The following is a 21,568-nucleotide window of genomic DNA, read 5'->3' as shown; positions in this document are numbered from 1 at the left end:
CCATTTTAAATTCTTGGTTAAAGACGTAATAATAATCAATGAGAAGCTAGGGCAGGGGGTGCTAAGGACTAAGCCTGTATCTATAGCGGTTTCTAAATGCTGCCTGAGTAACTTAAGAATCACTGCTGGATTACTGGAATCGGTGTCCAGCCATCAATACTCACAGGAGTACGTGCAAAAAGATCCTTTCTACATGCCTGAATAGACCATAGCATACTTCCCTACTCTACTCAACTCATTCATATGGGGATATGGCTCTCATTGAGGGGCTCATACCAAAGGTCTGAATCACCCCATTATTGATTATGGTGGAACTACAATGAGCGACACAGCCTCATAGTGCAGGGACTTCTAGTCATCAACGACTGGCTATATGGTCCCGCAGTCGACCCTGCACAAATGAGAGCAGTGGCTTATGAGGGGCACATTCCCTCCACATTACCTGTACAGAAGAAAGCTGCCTACTACGACAACAGACCTGAAAATCTGGAAATGTCTGTTGAGCGACTTGGATGGACAGGTAAGCTCACAGGACATACTACCCTGTGGTGTGGCACTCGCCTGCCCCAGACATCTGTTCTGGTGGGATGTGAGTATTTCTTAATAGGCCAAGTTTTAAGGACACTGTTCTTGGATCTTTTGAAAAACTTTAAAGTGAATTTGCCCTTGAGCACTTTCAGTTTTACAGATACTTACAACGCACTCATGCTTTCAGGCATTACTACCTGATGTTGCAAATTTAGGAGAATTCTAGCTACTAGAAGCTAAACTTGACGTCCCACCTACCTCTAAGGAGCCAGGTCTCCGCAATTTATAGGACATTCATTTTTTAATACACCGGACTCCACCGATCTAAAAATCAAATGGGAAACAGACTTGGCTCCCCTTGCAACTTTGAATGGTTGACTGCAATGATGGCTCCACGTTAATCTGCAATATCAGCGAGGTTTAGACTGATTTAATTAAAATATCACTGTATATACTGGACTCCATATGGACTGCTGACGTAAACGAGAGTGACCGTCCTAAATGTTATCAATCTCACACGGCGGAAGGAGATTTCCCCAACACTACATAGAGTTGTAGTGTGCTTCGACCCTTATGGTATGGCATTCGAGTCACCCTAGGAGTTGTACTGGTCAGGCCGACTGACCACACCACTAAAATGCACCGTTAAACATGACTGATAAGTTAGGTTTTACTCAGTTAGAAAGAGGTGTACTACACCCGGAACCGGTGATGAGAAAACGTGACATAACTATGATGTGGAGGATCGGCTCCTCCCTTAGGATCAGGCTGGAGGGCAAGTACAGATAACTGCTGCACAATGGAACAAAAGAGTCTGTGAGGCCCGGGCTCTCCCCGGAAACACAACAGACTGTGGGATGGATGGCTGCGATATAGAAACGAAATCGGACTGTCGATTCTGTGTATATTAAGGTAAAAGGCATAGAAGAATAGTATAATCTTTCTCCTTTAGACGGACAGCAGTGTTTGTATAAGATGGCTAATGACTGGGATTGTATTCGAAATAACTGGGATGCAATTTGTAGACTGACAAAGTATCTCTTTATTCCCTTTTCTCTTCCTCTTTACAGGTTAAAAACTAATAACAAGAATATTTAAAAACATTCACAGGAGTCCAAAGACCTCCATGGACCAGCCTTCAACCTTCATGAAATGATATCCTAAGCATGCTGCTGTGGCAGCATCCCCTCATACAGGAAGGGGGGTGGGATGGCAAAAGAGATGATTACATTTCTCATAACGTACACCACTTAAATATACAATACATGTAGCTGTACCATGGTTGCAGAAATGTTTTTTGTACTAATAGAACCAAAAGCGAAAAAGCAGGTGGTTATTCTTAAAGTGATTGTTTCTGTCGAATAAAAAAACAGAACACTCAACATTCGGATGCAGTAGAGCCTGCCCCAATGAAACTGAAGGACTACTAGCTAAACTACTCCGCTAATCAAATTCCTTTAGGCAAAACTCTTGTTTGGGTTCTAAGAAGCATATGTCTATAAAGCACAAGTACAGCTGCCAACAAAAGCATACATTAGCAAAATTACATTATATTCCAAGATGGACGAGTCTCCCAGATAGTAGCTGACATTTCCTGGACCTGACACTTTACATCAAAGGCGACAAAATCTGCTCTAAACTATACAGAAAACCCACAGCATGTAATGCCATCTTACATGCAAGCAGCTCACACCCGGCCTCTCAAATCAAGGCCATACCATATGGAGAGCTCACCAGGACCAGGAGAAATTGCAGTGAAGATACAGTCTTCCATGATGAATCTAAAGTAATGAACACACGATTCTTACGGAGGGGCTATTCACCTAACACGTTATCACGAGCCAACAATAGAATATACCATGTTAAAAGATCAGATTTGTTGGTTGCATCCACCAAAAAGAGTGACTTACCTAGACCTCCATCCTTCATCACTCCCTACAATGCACTCAGTTCGAACATGATTCTTCATAAACACTGGCCCTTCCCCCTAGCGGATGGATTTCTCAAAACGAGCCTCCCTCCCAAACCAAACATCACGTACAGCAGGGGACCTGCCCTTCTAAATCACTTGTGTCACAGTTTTCTTCCACCTGAACAAATAGAGACTTGGTTACCAACAGCCCCACATGGATCCTACAAATGTGGACATTGTAATATGTGTTGCTTCATCAAAGATAAGCTTACCAAGTTTCAATACAACTCACCAGTTACTTACAAGATTAATAAATTCATCAACTGTAACACCAAATTTGTGGTTTACTGCATAGTCTGCACTTGTAGTCTCATCTATGTGGGTAGCACCATCCGACCACTCAAGGAGAGACTACAAGAACACATCAGGGCCATCCGCAACAATAATGTCAACTATCCCTTTGCGGTTCACTACAATGCCAAGCATGGGCAGCAAGACATACTGGGCATTAGTATACATGGTATTGATGCAGTGAACTCACTACCCAGAGGTGGCAATAAAACGCTACGGCTTAGACAATTAGAAAGCAGTTGGATTATTAGACTCAGAGCTGTGGAGGAGGGCATTAACATTGACAAAGATCTATTCACCTTTCTTTAACACCCTGCTCAATACAATACTCATCACCATATACTCTATATATTGAGGGTACATTTCTATATGTGTTTGTGGCCAGTAATTACGGTTGTATTCTAGTGCAAGAAAGTTATTTGACTTACAAGATGCGTCTGTTGCCCTATTCAATTTTGCCTTGATCTTGTTCCTTGTTTTACATGTTTATACAATTTGTTTACCGTTGTTTCCACTGCTATTTTTGCATTGTTCTAAACATTTCTATTGTTGTATCTCTAACAGAATACATTGGATCCTTTGTACTCATTGGCACTACTTTCACGTCTGACCTCTACACCCTTTTCTGGTTCCTTATCTCCTGCTCGTAGCACTATTCTACATGAGGGCTCACTCTGTCTTAACATGGCCCCCATCTTGGGCTGTTTAAGCTCCTCTCCGTCCACTTTAAGTCCTTTCTTTATTTCCGCTTTTCTCTTCCCAACGGGTCACAGCCTTTAAAAAGGTGCAAACACGCACGCTGGCATAACATACTGTCAATTCCTGACGCGACAGGCACGGGTGGTTTTTCTAAGAACTTCGAGGTAAGACACTACCAGCGTTGCTGGTCTGCTTCACTACCTGCTCCCCATTACGGGGAACTGGCGCGGGTCTATACGTGCATTACCTTACGGTCTCTGCGCAGACACCATGTTGCATACCGGTTGCTGAATGTTACAGAGCGCCGCGTTTTACACACCGTCTGCAACTGACCGCTTTATTTTACTTTTTCTTCGTTCCGCATCTCGGAATGTTTTAACGACAGGATTGATTTACAACTGGCACTTAGACCATTCCGGTCTTTACTCCTTACAAACAGCTCCTTTCAGGCAGGCTCCGGCTCATTTACACTATTTGCCGAGCTTTGATTTACAGTGATATACTCTTCCATAATTAACAACTCTCACCAATACTCCATATCAGGGCATTTTATTTTGCTCTCCCCTGATGCCCATTATATGGGGACACTACCACTTAAGCTAACATTGTTTTTTCTTGTATTTTACCCACCAGGCACTAAGTTGTGTTATTGCTCTTTATACCCCAGGCTTATCAGGGCCAGCACTCATCTCTCCAGTACTATTTGACTTCTAGAGATTCTGACCACCAGCAGTATGTTATATGCTTCTACCGTATTTATATATATGTTTTACACATCAGAAGGTACCTTACCTTTATTTTTTATGCACACTTTTGATGAACTCTTACTCACATCTCAGCACATTTCGCATCACCTTTTTCTGCTTACTATTAGAATCACTTTTTTCCTACAGTAAGATGCACGTGCACTTTGTCCCACTTTGGAGTCACATCCATGATAATATTACCTCACAGGATTTTGCCTGTTTATCCTACTCTAGGTTAACTTGGCTGTCCTCCTTTTTAAACCTGATTTGATCAGTTGCTTATGGGACCCTTTTGGTACTCTTATGTTCTCTCTTTCTTCACACCTACTATGCGCATCCCCACGTATAATTCACGTTATGATGCCCAACACTTTTGCACATATCCCCTGGTTCTCTTTTTTCACCTCTTTTACAAAGGATTTAGATGTCTGATTACGCCTTGTACAATTCCACTTGACCGACCTGTATGTATTGTTCATCTATGTTTTCACAGCCTTGACAAAGTCTTGAAGACGAAACACTTGTTGGCTGTTTTTCTGTATGGACTTATTGTTACATGTGATCATCCTATTGTAACTCTGACCGTTTATTACCATCTGGCTGTTCTGGATACATGGACATTTTGTACAACGCAGTCTTTGTGATTGAGACTCTACCTATTTGCATCTATAATAAATTCCTATACATAATCTTCCCAGCCCGGACATCTACTCAATTCCTGAACATTATCTGGATCTACAATACGGGTGTGCCCTGGCCACTCCTCTTTTGTTATATAGGCAACCACTCACTCCTTAGTGTGTGGCCCTCTGACACCTGTGGTGGCAGGTGTTTTGGCTAGCCTGGCACCCACTACTATATTGTTCACGTAAATGACTACTTTCTTATCTTACAGCTGGTATACCTGTTGTTGATGTGCGAGCACCTGTTGGCATTCTCCACCTCTTTTGCTTGACCAGTAGCTGACAATAGTTCTGATACTGAAGACAAAAGACTGAATCCTGAAAAAATGTGCATCAAGTACAGTTTCTCTATACAAATTTGTTGTTGAGGTGAACCATGAAAGGGAATATTGAAGATCATTGTTGGATAGGTACAACAGATAACGGAATCTGAAGGCCTAATACCATTGGAAACAAAATGGAAATTCTAGATCTGAAGAACAACATTGGTCGCCAACTGTAAGAATGAAGCCAATATGTTTTTGGAGTAGGAAACGTCAACAGGCTCATGATGGTGCAGGCTCACCTGGGAAGCACATCTACAGCGTCAATGTCAGATACAGGCTTTATCAAAATATTTCTCAAAACAGGAGAAATTGCATCATTTTGCTTTCTCCTTTTCTTTTGCCTGGCTGAGTTTACAGTGCTTTAAACTGCTCAAAGTGGTTTGTACATTGGGGTCATATTTCTCTGCTTTTTTATGCTGTGCCCGGCAGAGCCAAGGGAAAGAAACAGGTTTCCGAAAGAAATTATGTACATTCTCCATGCTCATCAGACAACCAAAGTTTTCGAACACTAACCCGGGACAATGCACGTGAAGGCTGTCATTTGCACGAAGGCTGAAGGCAACTTTCAGGTAAACCATCTAGGGAAGAATTGCCTATATGGACACCTTTCACATGGCAGATCTAAAGAGGGGCGTCGTTTTGAGAGTGGGCGCCGAAATGTAAGGCACACAACTCGCAGCAAGGTGTCAAACCCACAATAATTTTCGAGATCCAGTAGGAGACTCATAATGAAGTGTCTGGCTGATATGTCAGGTTTGCTATCACGGTTTATGTATCATGGAATCACAATGCATCAGAATACAAGCCAATTACTACTTTGTTTGGCACGGCATCTCCTTTTTCAGTTGCCATTTTCTTTTTTTTAATTTATTTTATTTAGTTGTTCTTTTCTTTACAGTGCACTAGGTTTGCCATCAGTATAAGAGGAAGGACTGATGGAGATGCGCCACAGGATCCAGGTTTGGGCTCGACAATGACACCGATAGCCTCTAGAAAGACATTTGTTCAATGGAAACACCGGAAGGACAAAAGCAGTCCTTAAGGGGCCTAAAACTCCGGAATCTGTACAAATGTTGAAGAGGTATGGCATTCTAAATATCCCTTGTATCCCCTTCCTGTGCCTCTTGCTATTATGGCGCAATGATGTAGATCAGTTTGTAAATGTTTTTGTGTTAAGTTATTTCCGCAGAGATGATCTCAAATGGCTCCTTGAGGGAATTGCTGACACCCCCTCTTGTGCTGGTTTGGACATGCTCTTTGTTTCCTGCATGGTAGTCGCATAGTTTCGCATTTGATGCCGCTTACCATCTCATACTGCTAGTAACCACAAACTGCTGAAAATCTTCTGGGTTCAACAAAGAGCTTGAAAAAAGTTCCTGATGAAGATTTCTTTGGATGTGTAACCATTAGAAAACAATTAAAAAATGCATTAAAAACATGGTCTTGACAGCCACGAATCTAATGAGTACAAAAAGACTGCAATCAAGGATGAATAGTAAATAACATCTTATTTTGTCTCTCATTCTGCGGGCTACATTTTGTTGTATTGGTATCTTTTCAAGATTACTCCACCCTTTTTCTGGCTTCCTGCCACAGTCTTCCTCCTTCCAGATCTCTCCCTTCCTTTTTATTTGACTTCCTCAGAACTCCTGCCTTCATCTGTTGCCACTATCCATTCACATAAAGCAACATTTTTGTTTCATTCCTTTTCAGATCTCTCCCTTCACCACCTCCTTGTCCCTGCTCTGCTAGTTCTACTGATCACCCTTGCACATAGTCTATGATTTACTCTCCCTGCCCCCCAAAATTCTTCCCAATTCCTCGCTATGCTCCTACTTTACACTTTAACCTCTCTGTCCTTTTCTTCTTCCCACCCCTCATAGTCCTTCTCCTCTCCCCTACTCTCTCTCCCGCTTCAATCATCTGCTTCCTCCCTAGCATACTTCCCTCTCTCTCACTTGCATATTCTGCTTCTCTACGCCTCCGACTCCTCTTTCCGTTTTATTCCTCACTCTGGCTTTCATCTCTCCCAGTTTACTCCATCTGCTCTCCTCAGAGCCCACTGTCTCCCTACTCTTCCCCTAAAAGTATTATATGGTTTATATAAAAATAATTTACAGTGAGCGACTCATGCCTGTGTTTCGTTCAGTTGGAATTATTGTCTCTCTTCCTTCCATGTTGTGATATATCTATGTGTCATTGCTGCTTCTTGCAAAGCACCTGCATGCCTACCTCAGGCACTATATAAAACTGTTAATCAAATAAAACAAACCAGTGTAACAGAAGTTATGAAAATAGTCAGGTCAATGTCAAAATTCCGAGATGGGAGGCGGCACTGTTCAGAAACTCCATGATCGTGAGAAAAAATGAATCCAACATGGCTTCAGGAGATATGGATTTATATACCTTTTGATATAAACATGGCAGTCAGAAGTCTAGTTCCTTATGATGCTCGGGTTCTACTTATCACTGAATCATGTGACAAGTGAATCAAGCCTCTCAAACTATGAAGGAATCCATGTTAAAAATGTACATTACAAACACTCCCCCTTTCCAAACTATCTACAAGTCTCCTTCGAGGTGCGTCTACTTCCTTACAAGGCCCTTGTAAAGCCAGCATCTTCTTTCAATAATTCATCCAAAAGCATCGTTCAGGTACTCAGATTACACCTTCAACTCTCCTAGAGAACCCTTAAACACAAGGTTGATCTGTTAACAGGAAGGATCTTTTCAGTTGATATTACAAGGATTTAGAATGCTGAAAGTCCTTTAGACCAGGTAATTGTTTAAAATACATTTGGCTATAAGATGCATATAGGTGATTTGCAAAAGGTACAGCGCAACAAAGTACTAGGCAACATTATCCACTTTATGACGTTAACTCACAATCCTTGAGGAAGAAGAGGATGCTTTGAAGTTATTTATGGAATGTCCATAGGTCTATCTGAAAGTATAAATTCAGGCGCCTTCCCACAAATCCAATAAAACTGTGTTAATAATATTCAGCAAGTTCCTATTGTGAATGGCATAGTGAGATTGGTGGAATAGTTAAAGACAGTATCCAAGTGCGTTTGTCAAGGAGTACAATGCCCACCCTATTAATAATGTAAATAATTTACTTGGCTTGTATGCCCATCCAAAGCATTTGCTGCCTCTGAACCACGTCCGGATGCTTCTTCACAAAGTCCTCATCATAAGGAAGCAGAAATTCCCAGCCTTGGTTGATTCTCACGACAGCCATATGATCTAAAAACTCCTTCACGTCTTCTTGGCATAGCTGAGAAGATATAACGCAAGAAAAAAATATAAGAGAATCTATATTAGGACTACATGTACAATTTGCATTACAATTTGAAAATAGTATTTTTTTATTGTGACGAATATAAAAGGGCAAGCAGTACAATACACCATGGACCTACCTGCCTCATATGGAAATTAACAGTACACAGTAGAGATCAATTTACACATCACATGGTATGGTTTAACATAAAAATAAGCGAGTTTCATATGTACTATATACTCTGTTGCTAAATGGTTCATATGAGGAGGTGGGAGTGGGGTAATTACAATATTTAGGAAGTGAGGTGTAGGGTGCAAAAACACAGCTTGTCCGCCAACGTTGGGGAGCTGACGTTATATGACAGGTGAAAACAGCTGGACCTGCAGCAACCTTGCAGAAATACGTGGCAACAATGAGCAAATAGGATTTCAGTGGTGCCCAGAATTACGTCTGGGTGAAGCTGGCAGGAACTCCGAATAGAGTTCAATGTGTGCATTGCAATATGTGGCGGATTCCAACCTGGTCTTAAATTTCAGAGCCCTACCTCTACCCTGATGGAAAGCCAGTAGTCTCTTGCCAGCAGTAGTGCTATGCAGGACAGTTGTAGGGATCCCTCTAACCCAATCAAGCAAAGCAATTGCAGGATCCATTTGTATTGGACAAGACTGAGATGACCACACCCCCAAAAGGCCTCCAAGTGGCCACAATACAAGGCCAGGTGCAGAAACTCTGCCTCAGGACCACCACATCTGGTTCAACGCGAGTCTACCCTAAGGCCAAATCTTCATAAGCTTACAGGGGCGTAGAAAGCTCTAGGCAAAGATTTCAAGTGTATTTTGTGAAGCCTATTGCTAGGAGAGAGCAGGGTGAACTGTGTTCAGCAAAACTTCCACACCTCGTCTGAAATCTACCACATGGTGCGTCATATTGTACTGAGCAGTCAAGCACAGTTATGATCAGTTTCGTAGCGGTAGCTAGATCAAAGTTTGTCTAATGTGTTGAATACGCCTAGTTCTAAAGGAAATAAGGAAATGAAGGAGTGCAGTCCCACTTGCTCCATGAAGATTGTAATTACGGAAAATGTCAACAGGGGCCTAGGAGCACAACCTTAAATGTCCACTAACGTTATGAAGGCACCATTTTTATATAGGCTACCAAAAGTCAGGAGGCCAAAGAGCGCAACCAGGAGATGGCCTTAGCTTTGTGTGTTACGAGCAGTCAAAGGTGAAATAGCAAGGGGAATCTGAAGAAATAAATGATATCGTGGTCAACTTTACTGCATAGCCAGAGTAATGCATTAAGTAGAGTATGTGTCCTGTGCCATAGGGGTGGCATCCCCAGCAAAGTTAGAATTATCGGCTTCAAAGGCTCTGTGAGGTAGTTATGGAGATTGGTCAATACCAATACCAGACAAGTATGCCTGCACACAGAAGAACAACAACTCTAGGTCGGGTGCCTCAAACATGTTGCGGTAGAATTGTAGCAAGTGTTTCCCACACAATCCTATGTGGCTTACCTGCCCATGCCAGTCTAATCATTTGGGATTTGAGCATTCGGAAAAAGGTTCAGAGGAATAGGTATATTCAGAAATTAGTAGTTACAGGAGACCAATCATCATCATGAGGTCTATCCTCTCTGACAGCGAAAGCTGAGGAGAAGGCCAATGAGTTATCAGTTCTCATAGTGTGTCAAGGGTAACACCGTAGTTAACTCAGACTACTAGGACTGTGGTCCGATTAATCCAAATCCCTAGATATCTAAGTGAACCCTCCAACCATACCACTGAAAAGTGGCGAGTCCCTGCCAGTCCCCTAAGCAACTCTGATGCTCTTTGTACAGTATGAAAAATCTGTGTTTAACCTTGGTGGGTTATCATCAGATGGGGTGGGTAGAGCATGACATAATGTATACCCTCCTTGAGGAGCAGTTTGTTTAATCTAGGCACATTTTCTCATTGCCTCCTGCACCGTCAGCATGAAATCTGGAAAAAGAGAGACTGAACAGACATTGACCTGTGCTTCTCATGAGCTAGCCGTACGGCAGTGTCCTCTGTCTTGAAAACTGAAGAGTCTTGTTATTAAGGGGTGGCTGGAGGGCAGGGCAGGGAGGAGTCTGCAATGGTGTCTCAAGACAAGAGATCTGTGAGCCCTCTCTACCACCAGAGGGTGAGAGAAGGCCTTAGATCTGAACAGAGCTAGTACAGAGTTCCTCCCAGTCTTCAAGCCTGCCCATATCAGCTGACTCCGGGATGCCGAAAATGAGAATATCCGCTTTGATCTCGCTTCAAGATCCTCTTTCTTAGTGGCTACAACATTGAGAACAGTCTCCATATTTGATAACGTTTTACATTTCACATGCAGGTTATCATCTGCATCTGATACTCGTTATTCCACAACCGCAGTCTGTCACTGATCTTTTCAAATTTGTTCAATATAGAATCCATTGTGTAGGAGTGTGTTGATCCTCCTGTTGATGCAGACAAGGCTCTCCTGCATAGCTCTCAATAAGGTCTTCATGCTGGTATCATTCCCTTTCTGTTCATCGTAGTAGGGAGTGAGAGGTATCAACAACACCAACATCACCACGAGTCATCATCGACCCGTAGCAAGGATAAAATTCTATTTTAGGTCACCTGGCATCTTCTTTGCCCATAATGAGGATTTTAAATTGGGTGCCAGACAGACTGGACCCCAGGTAGCAATAGTTTCCTCAGCCCTAAGACCAAATGGAGTAGCTTGCTAATGTGCTATCACCAGTAGATGTTGCTGATAGGAAGTAATGCAAAATGTGGGTTTACAAGATGCTAGTAGTGTCTAAGCAGAGGGTGGTGCACACTGACCGCATACTATCCTGAAGCTTACAACACGTAATCAATATATACAGTGTGGCAGTCACAAAGTCTGGAGTTCTGTGTTTTCATGCTGCTATGCAAAGCAGCACAGTGGATCCCATCTTCCTTCCTACCTCTGTTACTATCATGGGGGTAGAAAGGGGATTAGCAGACCCTCGCTACGAATGGCAATGACTGGGACATAATCACAGGTCATAAGGTTACTAGCATACTATAACATTATCCCTCAGGGAAAGGAGTGACGCTCAACAATCAGTCCTTGAACCAGTACATTTCCAACCTGCTTTTAAGCAGTCTATGTGAGTCCCAATATCTCCAGGAGTCCCCTACAAGGTGCATATATTGCAAGGTCCATGCAATCACAAGCACTTGGGGGGCTGCACTTCTGTTCTACTAGATCGCTGGGGCTCCCCAAGCCCACATCTTCTCTAACCATCTAAACACTCACAAGGGGAGGATGTATTTTCTCCATTGATTTCTATTGAAGTAGAGACAATTTCAGGTGGGACACAGCCAACATTTAGCCACTTTTGGCTTAAAAAACAAATTGGGAGTCTACCATCTGAATCAAGACTATTGGCATGTAGGGGACTGGCATGGCTAGCTATAACAGCCAATCTGTCAATTAAAGCCTGTAGGCCCCGGGTGAGTATGCGCATTTGCTGGTTCCTCACCTCCGGCCGGTTGCTGTTTTTCCCTACTACTGAGCCGCTCACCTCTTGCACACCAGCAATTCGATTCCAGCTACAGATCTTGTTCTCTCTCACTACATCAGTGCTACTTTGCAGTCGGCAACTGAGATGCAGTCTTGGCTGCCATTTTAATTAACGGGTGGAAAGACCAGTAAGTTCAGCACTTCTCAGCTTTAACTCTTGCCAAACACTGGCAGGGGACTAGAAGTGGACCTTTGGCTATGGTAAGGAGACAGTTCAAGATAGATTCCGATGGATGGAGAACGCAGGGTCAACAGCCTCACTGTAGAGCGGCCACTATGGAGGCCGGCTTTCAAGGGCCCACCCCTGAAAACAATATTTTCTATTTTAAGTTCTACAGCACTTTGACGCCATTGGGTTTAGTCCTCTCTGAAAATCCTAATCCTATTCCATATTCTTACAAATATTTGGTCCTCCAAGTGTTGCAGAGTAGTCATCTTCACTAAAACTCTCAAGATAGTCACTACCTAACAGTGCAGTCTTCAAAAAACCACTGGAAAAAATCAAGAATCACTTTTAAGTGATGCAACCGCTTGGAAGAATTGGGAGTGCTACATTTTCTTAAAGATGAAAAGCAGTTCTTCCTTCTATCTTTCAAATTTTTCAGTTTCTAAGAACTATGTAATCTAGAGTGGAATTTTCCACTTACAAATGCATCCCATAATGGACTTTATTTATGAATATACACTCACAGCTGCAGCATCCCATGCTACATTGTTATTTCTCTAACTGGCAAAGAGTCCATGTATTTCATCTGGGGCACCAGAAGTGCTTAAATGATTCTTGCAAGAATCCCTGTTCTAGATAGAACTCAGTCCAATAGAAGTAACGTGGAAGTTATTCAGGAATTTGAAAAAGTGTCCTACACAGCCCTAATCTACCGGATTAGATGATTGGCAATTATTTGAACTCTACAAAGCAAGCCGGGTAGTGGTGGCAAGTAAGATGCACTTCCCAAATGTGGTTAGTATGAATGTGGCGTTTTAGATAGAAAACTGTAGGTGCAATGCGGTTGAGTACACTCCACTATCCTAGAGCGTATTTTGGTGTTCATAACAAACACTTCAACAAAGTTAATAACAGACACCCCTGCACTCAGAAAGTCCATATGTAATCAGTCTTTCAGGTGAAAACAGTTGCGAAATGATCCTTTATTAGAAGGCATCAGCATAGGTCCATAGAGTGATCAACATTCCTTGACCACAGCCATCGTACTCAGCTGGATGAACATCTTTGCATGAGCAAGCCAACACATGTTTTGTCAGAAGTGACTTTTTCAAGGTTGCAAGGTATATGCAAACAGTTATGGTAATAAATATCCTATCAAAGAACGTTCGAGGATGAGAGCATGTTAAAATAGAGTGTGAGAGTACAAATGGTGAATCATACGTCAACTGAAGAGAAAAGGTGGTAAGTTGCCATATTCCAATAAGAAAGCGAAGTAGTGAGAGAGATGATCGTAAAAACACACCTATTATTATATAAGTAAGAAAGTCAAAGAACCAAGTGTCAGCATACCCTGAGTGACATAACATAGTAGTGATAGCATAGGAAAAGTGTTACAAATAAAATATTGTATTAAAACCCCATCACCAACATCAGGGATTTACCTAGAAATGGTGATAGTGTATCAGAGCTGAGAAATGAAGAAAAGCATACCTCAAAGCAAAGGCGAGGTCCAGAAAGGTCATTTGATCTCTATTCGTACCAGCAATGACCCGGACAAAATGATTGAGGATTTTCATAAACATCTGATGAGAACCCTACACTCTTTCCCCGGAAAGGATAAAGACACCAAATAAACTTTCTAATGATAACCTCATGTTTATCCCAGAATTGGCAAAAATCAAATGGACTCTCCACCAATTTGAGCACAGACGGTGACTGAATGATGAGGATGAAAATAAAGTGGAAAGAATTTGCTTATTTTTACAAAGAAATTAGGTAAGAATTCGTTTCTTTCATAACCAGGAATTTATCCTAATCAATCTTAAAGAAGTAGTAGTCAGAGTTGTATCTAAACTTTCAACACCCTCGAACACAAATGAGAACCCCTGCTCACTCTAAAGTGTGTTGTAACCATCTTGCAAAATACTTCGATGAGAAAATTCTTTATTATCTGAAAGAGATCCTGGAAACACAAACAAGCAATTCTTGGTCTGAAAAAGACACCAATTCACAAAGAAATACACTTCAAACCTCAATTGTTGGTGGAATTCGATTCGATCTCCTCAATTGGTGTTTTGGAATCCCTATCCAAAATTTGAGCGTCTCATTCACCAAGCTACCAGCCGCAGCAAGGCTGTAGTACATGGTTTTCTCCTTGTAGAATGCACCCTGGGTTCCCCTGAAAGGGGATTTGTTCACCATCTCTGTATGAATACAACTACGGGTAAGAAATAGTTGTTCACAGAGTGAATGGAATCGTTCTATTGGCAAGCAAGTATTTGGAAAAAAATTAGACCAAGATAGACTTCAAATGGTAATCTTACCTAACTTTAAGAGGAAAGGTGATGTGTCCTTAAAGCAATGATCCCCAGGTGGAATTCTGTAAGAGGTTCTTTGGGGGTACAGAGGCCTACATTCACAAATTGGGTTCAAAACTAACAGCTGTTAGGAGTGTGTTTTTTTTGTATCAGGGACTGGAAACCTCACTTATGCCAAAGACATGCCTTTTCTCAGCTGAGAACAAATTACCAACTTGATACTGAAATCCTCATCTGAGACCCTGTCTGCTTTACTTTGAGGGTCTCAATGTCATACATCTTATCAAAGGTGAACTCTTCAATGTCGTACCCCTCAATGTGGAGTATGATATCAAACAGGAGGGTGTTTTTCTCTTCAATAATGAACACTTCAACTCTGTGCTCTGTGATGTTAATCCTGAGAGCAAATCTTCCAATGTATTCAATTACTTTTCATGGAAGACTGACACAATGACTCTTTGTTGTTAATGAATGGCCGATCAATCTCACTCTTTACAAATAGAAAAATAAACTCTACTCTACTAGCATAATCCTCTTTAACTGCTTTAAAAATTCCAGCTTTCCAAATATGAAACTTAATGGTATATACATATATATATATATATATATATATATATATATATATATATATATATAGCGAAATAAAGCTTTTTCTAACTCCAAACGTCCAACAAAAAGAACAATGAAAGGCAATATCTGAGTTGCAAGAGAATAAAGAAATTGTTATCAGAGAGTCTGACGAGGGTGATAATACTGTGATCTTATCAAAAGAAAAATACCTGGCAGAGGGCTATAGGCAATTAGCTGATATCTCTTGCTATGTGATAAGGCTAACATTTTGTGGAAACCCTACCCTCCTATGTCAAAGATAAGGGTGATTTTCTCTGAATTATTGATGGGGTCAACTGTGAGGATGACTACCTGCTAATGGGTTTGGATGTAAACAGTCTCTACTCTTGCATTCCTCATGAGTCGGATGATCAGGCCTGTCACCATTTATTGAGAGCCAGATCCCTCTCTTGATGCACACCGAGATGATTCTAGATATGATTTATTTTCGGTTTGAACATTGTTTTCCCATTTTTGACATGAAAGATTATCAGCAAACCCAGAGCACTGTCATGGGTACCTGCTTCACCCCCGCTACTTGTGTCTTTACATTGGCTGTTGGGAGAAGAGGTTTCTTGCTAAAATCCATCATTATGATGACCACGTAGTGCTCTGGGCCCGTTACATTGATGACATTTTGTCATTTGGAAGGGTCTGAAACTGACAGCTCTGGAGTTTGTTGGTGAGCTGAACATGAATGATTACAATCTAAGTTTTACTAGTAAAATCCATAGTAGCATGTGGGAATTTCTGGATCTAAAAATTGAGATACATGACGGTAACAGAAATCCAACTATTGGGAAAGAAACAGCTAGAAACAGTGTGCTACATGCCACAAGTAATCATCCTAAGCATCTGATTTGCAGCATCCATTAAGGAGAACTGATAAGGGCTAGAAGGAACTGTAGCAGTGATGCTGCGTTTGAAGAAGAAAATAAGATCATGTTAGAAAGGTTCCACACACAGTGTTCTAATCCTGAAACCTTAAAAACTTCAGTCAGCAAAGTAGACACACTGAAAAGGGAAGTTTTGCTTGTGGGAATAAAAAGGAAATTGACCAAAATAGAACCAGTTAGATGTATTATCACATACATTAAACAGGCATACAAGGTTAGGTGGGTACTACATAAGCATTGTCATGTATTACACACGCAGGAGATTGTATCTTAACATCTAGTGACTCATCCTAAGATTTTCTTTAAAAGGGGTAAGTCATTGAAAGATATATTTTATAAGAACATTGTCTTGATGACACAGGATGAATAAAAAGAAATAATACCCGTTCCTTAGTGACTTGTAAAAACTATAAAGCCTGTAAATCAAATGTACAGGTTTTCACTATAACTGAGATAAAGCTCGAGTTTAGGATTCAGAAGTATCTGTCCTGTAACTCTGCCTTCTATGTTTACACTTTGAAACGTCCTTGCAACCAGTACTATATTGGCAGTACAATTCATAAAGTGAAGACAATTGTGTTAGAACACATGATGGCTATCACTCTGCATGGCGAACTATACCCCTTTGCAAGGTGTTTCAATGAGTACCACTCAAGTGATTGTGGCCATTTGCAATTCTTTGCCTTTGTTACCACCTCAGATAGTCTGTTGAACCTGGTCAGTGTTGGCATGATAAAGGTTGGCATCTCGTTACATTATCAATTTCAACACTCTCCTTCAACAAGCCGCATCCTTCAGGATTACATTTGGATGAGGAAATGTCTGTACATCCGGGTTAAATGTGGTTATTTTGGATTAACTTTGATGTATACCACTTACTCGTAGCTTCTCTGTTTAACTAGAGTGATTTTAATTGTTTTTATTTTCACACAAGTGTAATTGGGGATCACTGCGGGAAGAATAGGTAACTACTTAACCTAAGCACAATTGTTTTTATATTCCATTATTATGATTTTAAGTATTTCAGCTTCATGTTAATTAGATCTATGCTTTGAATTATGCGAAGCATGAAGTTATTTGTACCCACTTGGCCATTATAAGTGGAGTGATGAGTACAATACTATGTATGAGGTTCTCTATGATAGTCAGTTGTAAGTTCAAATATGAGTTAAATCACATTTCTGAGTCTATAAATTGTGAAACAGTTTAGAAGCCTTGCTTTAAAAAAACGATTAAGGTCATATAAAGAAGGTTTGGCTTATTCTGAGGGAGTCCACTGAGGTGCTTTGCTTTTGTTTTTTGTAACCATGTAATAACAATTTTGTTACGCTACCTGGTTCATGTATATTTTGTTTGTTATGTCCATGCTTGTAAAGATACGGGGTATACAATGGAATATTCTTCCAGTCCATCTGTTAAAAATGTTTTTTATACAAGCCCACTTGGGCACTGTATATGTAGAAAATAACTGATTTGTAAACCTGATGGCTGCCGAAATTAAGTAAGAAAAATAAAAGCGAGAATATTCTACTGAATGATATATGGTTCTAGTTTTTACACCTTTAATATGGTGATGTATTCTGCTTACATGCACCCTTGGTTTTTCATTTCATTATAACCATTTGGTTTTGTAATTTGTTTTTTTTGTAAGAACTGACCCTACTAAGAAGTGCTGATTTCATGTAAACAAATAACCCTAGTCCTTTGTTTATTTCTGCAATATGTTGAGTGTTTATATTGTCTGTCTTCACTTAAGGGTACCATTGACTGATCAAGGCAAACTTGTTTGTCGAAATGCGTTGAGTGGTGTTTGCCAAAAATAAAGAAATTTGCTGCACGCACCGCAACTAAGAGGACAGAAAAATCGGTGGGGTACACATACACTCACACAAATATATATTCATTAAAAAACAAAAGGTTACAGGGACTTTGTAGTTAAGTTCACATTTTGCACGCACAAAACCATAGATATTCAGCAGTTATAGTTACAGTAACTCGTGCCCTAAGGTAACAATAACTCGCGCCCCCGCCATGCAGTTTTCTCATCGATAACTTTACAGCAAATGTTGCAAAGATATTATCAATTATATAATTAAGATGTTATGAGTTGCAATATGTGGGGTAATTACAGGTGCATGGCAAGGGCTCAACTAATAAATACCTTTGTTCACGACCACCCCCCTTCCCAGTAGCCACCGACCCGTTGCCGAAAACAACCTTGGTCCCCCCTTCTCCTTAATAGATCTGGCTAGGTCCTAGGGGGTGGTGGTCCCCAGGGCTGAAATTGGCCTAGGGAGGGGCAACATGCCTCCCCTTCCCCATATTAACAATGAATTCAGCCCCCACAAGAAGCTGGCCCACTTGGAGGTGATTAAAAAACACACAAGCGCAAAAGACTTCTGAGATTAGTGGTTTAAAAAGAAATTGGGGGCCCAGGTGGGGGCCGATTCACATGCTATGCATAGGTCCCACCATCTAGTGTTGGGCTCAGAGTGTTACAAGTTGTTTTTCTTCGAAGAAGTCTTTTTTTCGAGTCACAGGATCGAATGACTCCACTCGGTGATAGTGCGCATGGGCATCGACTCCTTTGTTTGATTGTTTTCCCGCAGAAGGATGTAGGAAGGAGTGACAGAGTGAAAGAATGTAAATGTACAACTAAAATGTATTAAGTAAATAAGCTGTCCATGCAAATGTGAAATTATATATATATGATAGACACACACACACACATACATACATACATATGTATGTACAAAAAAATACAGCAACGACTACAGGCTTCCCCGGAAGAGGAAGGGTGAATGTGAATCTGCAGCACTACATGCCACAAACAATTGTACACTGGGTAAGTGACATTTTCCCTTCGATGGCATGTGTAGCTGCAGATACACATGCTATCAATCAGGAATTTGTAAAGCGCACTACTCACCCGTCAAGGCGCTGAGGAGAGCAGGGGGGTGAAGGAGGAGGGGGGTGAAGGGGGTGGGGGGTGAAGGGGGAGGGGGGTGAAGGGGGAGGGGGGTGAAGGGGGGGGGAAAGAGGGCTGCTACTGCTCGAACAGCCAGGTCTTGAGAAGTTTCCTGAAGATAAGTAGGTCTTTGGTCTGGCGCAGGTGGGTGGGAAGAGTGTTCCATGTTTTGGCTACGAGAATGATCTATCGCCGGTTGTGGTTCTGTGGACACGTGGGACGGTTGAGAGGGCGATGTAGGTGGAGCGGAGATGCCGGGTCGGGGTGTAGCAGGTGTCTCGTCTGCGGAGGTATTCTGGTCCGGTAATGTGCAGTGCTTTGTGCGCGTGGGTGAGGAGTTTGGAGGTGATTCTCTTGTTGACTGGGAGCCAGAGCAGGTTTTTCAGGTGGTCTGTGATGTGGAAGTGGCAGGGGATGTCCAGGATGAGGTGTGCAGAGGCGTTCTCGATGCATTGCAGCCCCTTCTGGAGTTTGGCCGTGGTTCCTGCGTACAGGGCATTGCTGTAGTCCAGCTGCTGCTTTCAAGGGCCTGGGTGACTTTTCTTCTGGTTTCAGTGGTTATCCATTTGTAGATCTTTCAGAGCATGCAGAGGGTGTTGAAGCAGGAGGAGGAGATGGCGTTGACTTGCTGGGTCATGGATAGTGAGGGGTCCAAGATGAATCCTAGGCTGCATGCGTGGTCGGTGGGAGTCGGAGTGGTTCCGAGAGTGGCAGGCCGCCAGGAGTCATCCCATGCAGAGGGGGTGGAGCCGAAGAGGAGGACTTCCGTCTTGTCGGAATGGAGTTTGAGGCAGCTGCTCTTCATCCATTCGGCGATGGTCTTCATTCCTTCGGGGAGGTAGGTCTTTGCGGAGTCCTTGCTGAGGGAAAGGATCAGTTGGGTGTCTTCGGCATATGAGATGATGTTGAGGTTATGGGTACAGGCAATATTAGCAAGCGGGGCCACATAGACGTTGAAGAGGGTTGGGCTGAGGGACAAACCATGGGGTACGCTGCAGATGATTTCGGGGGCCTCTGAGCGGAATGTGTCCTGCGGAGTGGGTTAGTGTTGTGACAAGCTGTTTGAGGCTGAGGTTGGAGAGGTTGTCGAGCAGGGTGGCAAGTTTAAGTCTGAGGAGTGTGTAGTCAGTGGATGAGAGAGCGTGCGTGCTGATGATGTTGGTATTGGAGTCGCTGAACTGCTGTCGTGGGCCGAGGGGCCTGTAGACGAGGGAGCCTCGGAGGGTGGTTTTTGGGTTAGTGTGGATTTTGAATTGCAGGTGTTCGGCGGTGCTGAGGGTGTCTTCAGTGCTGGTTGTGATCCTGAGGGTGTTCTTGTAGATGATGGCGATGCCTCCTCCTGGTTTGTTGGAGCGGTCCCTGCGGGTGATCTTATAGCCGTCCAGGATGGCTATGGCGATGTCAGGCGTTGAGGAGGGGTTCATCCAGGTCTTGGCCAGGAAGGCAACGTCTGGGGAGGCTGAGTTGAGTAGATTCCATTGCTCTACTGCGAGCTTGTGGATGTTCCGGGTGTTGAGGAGGATACATCTGAGATGGTTGCGTCCTGCCTTGGTGGGTGGGTTGTTGGCATGGAGGCTGGTGAAGGTGCAGTTCTGGCAGGAGAAGGGTCCGCGGGTAGTCTGCGGGGAGGCTTGAAGGCAGGCGGGAGAACAGCCGGTGTTGAGGGCGCGGTGGGTGGCGGCAAAGTGAAGACGTGCGTGGCGGCGGTGGGGGGGGGACGGGAGCTATGGGTTCTGGCGCCCTGGTGCGGTCCACCTTTGGTTCTCTTGGCGGCTCGGATGAGTTGGTGGTGTCTGTGGATGGCGTTTTTGAAGGCTGTGAGGTTGTCCAGAGCACGCAGCAGCCACCATTAAGTAGGGAGGTAGACAGCTGGGAGGAGGATGAAAAACAGCATGAAAAAGGGGGTGGGGCCACGGGCAGCAGCAGTGGGGGAGGGGGGGAGCGAAAGTGAGAGAGAGAGAGAGAGAGAGAGAGAAAGAAAGAGAAAGAGAGAGAGCAGTGTGAGAGAGAAACAAGGAAAAGGAGCACTAAGGGACAGTAGTGAAGCAGAGCAGAGACCAAAGCAAAAGGAGGAGTGAGGCGGAAGGTAGCCTAGTAGGAAAGCAAAGCTCTCTCACTAAACACCAGGGATGAGGTGCAGGCAGAAGCCTGTGGGTGGAGGAGGGCCTCTACTTACAGGGTGGAGCCATGGGAGGCAAAGCAATGCACTGACCATGTCAGTGGTATTGCTATGCATCGACTAAAAAGCAGTCCTTCTCCCAAAACAGCGGTGGCTAGTCTGAAGGAGTTGAAGTAGTTTGAAATAAAGTTGTAAGTACTGCTTGACCAACATTGGCCTGTTGCTTTGAAAATACATTTACAAAACATTACTGTGTGGATGTATGTGGAATGGACCACGTGGCAGCTTCACATATGTCTGTCATTGGTATGTTACCTAGAAAAGCCACGGAAGCACCTTTATTCTAGTGGAATGTGCTTTAGGTGTTATTAAAAGTTGTCCATGTTTGGATGCATTTTACA

At 42.7% G+C, this 21,568-nt stretch overlaps 1 protein-coding gene across 2 annotated transcripts in view; it reads right to left on the bottom strand.

The window, feature by feature from the left end:
• POLR3E (RNA polymerase III subunit E) overlaps nucleotides 1–21,568 on the bottom strand; it is a 205,228-nt gene that overhangs the window by 47,895 nt on the left and 135,765 nt on the right. For both annotated transcript variants that reach the window (XM_069210304.1, XM_069210303.1), the window contains exon 16: nucleotides 8,365–8,522. In XM_069210304.1, coding sequence (XP_069066405.1) covers nucleotides 8,365–8,522 — 158 coding nt within the window. The remainder of the gene's footprint in view (nucleotides 1–8,364; nucleotides 8,523–21,568) is intronic.

Source organism: Pleurodeles waltl, chromosome 10, assembly GCF_031143425.1.
Source record: "Pleurodeles waltl isolate 20211129_DDA chromosome 10, aPleWal1.hap1.20221129, whole genome shotgun sequence".
NCBI lineage: Eukaryota > Metazoa > Chordata > Amphibia > Caudata > Salamandridae > Pleurodeles > Pleurodeles waltl.
Note: the sequence above shows the minus strand (reverse complement) of the source record. Positions and strands in the feature narration are given on the sequence as shown.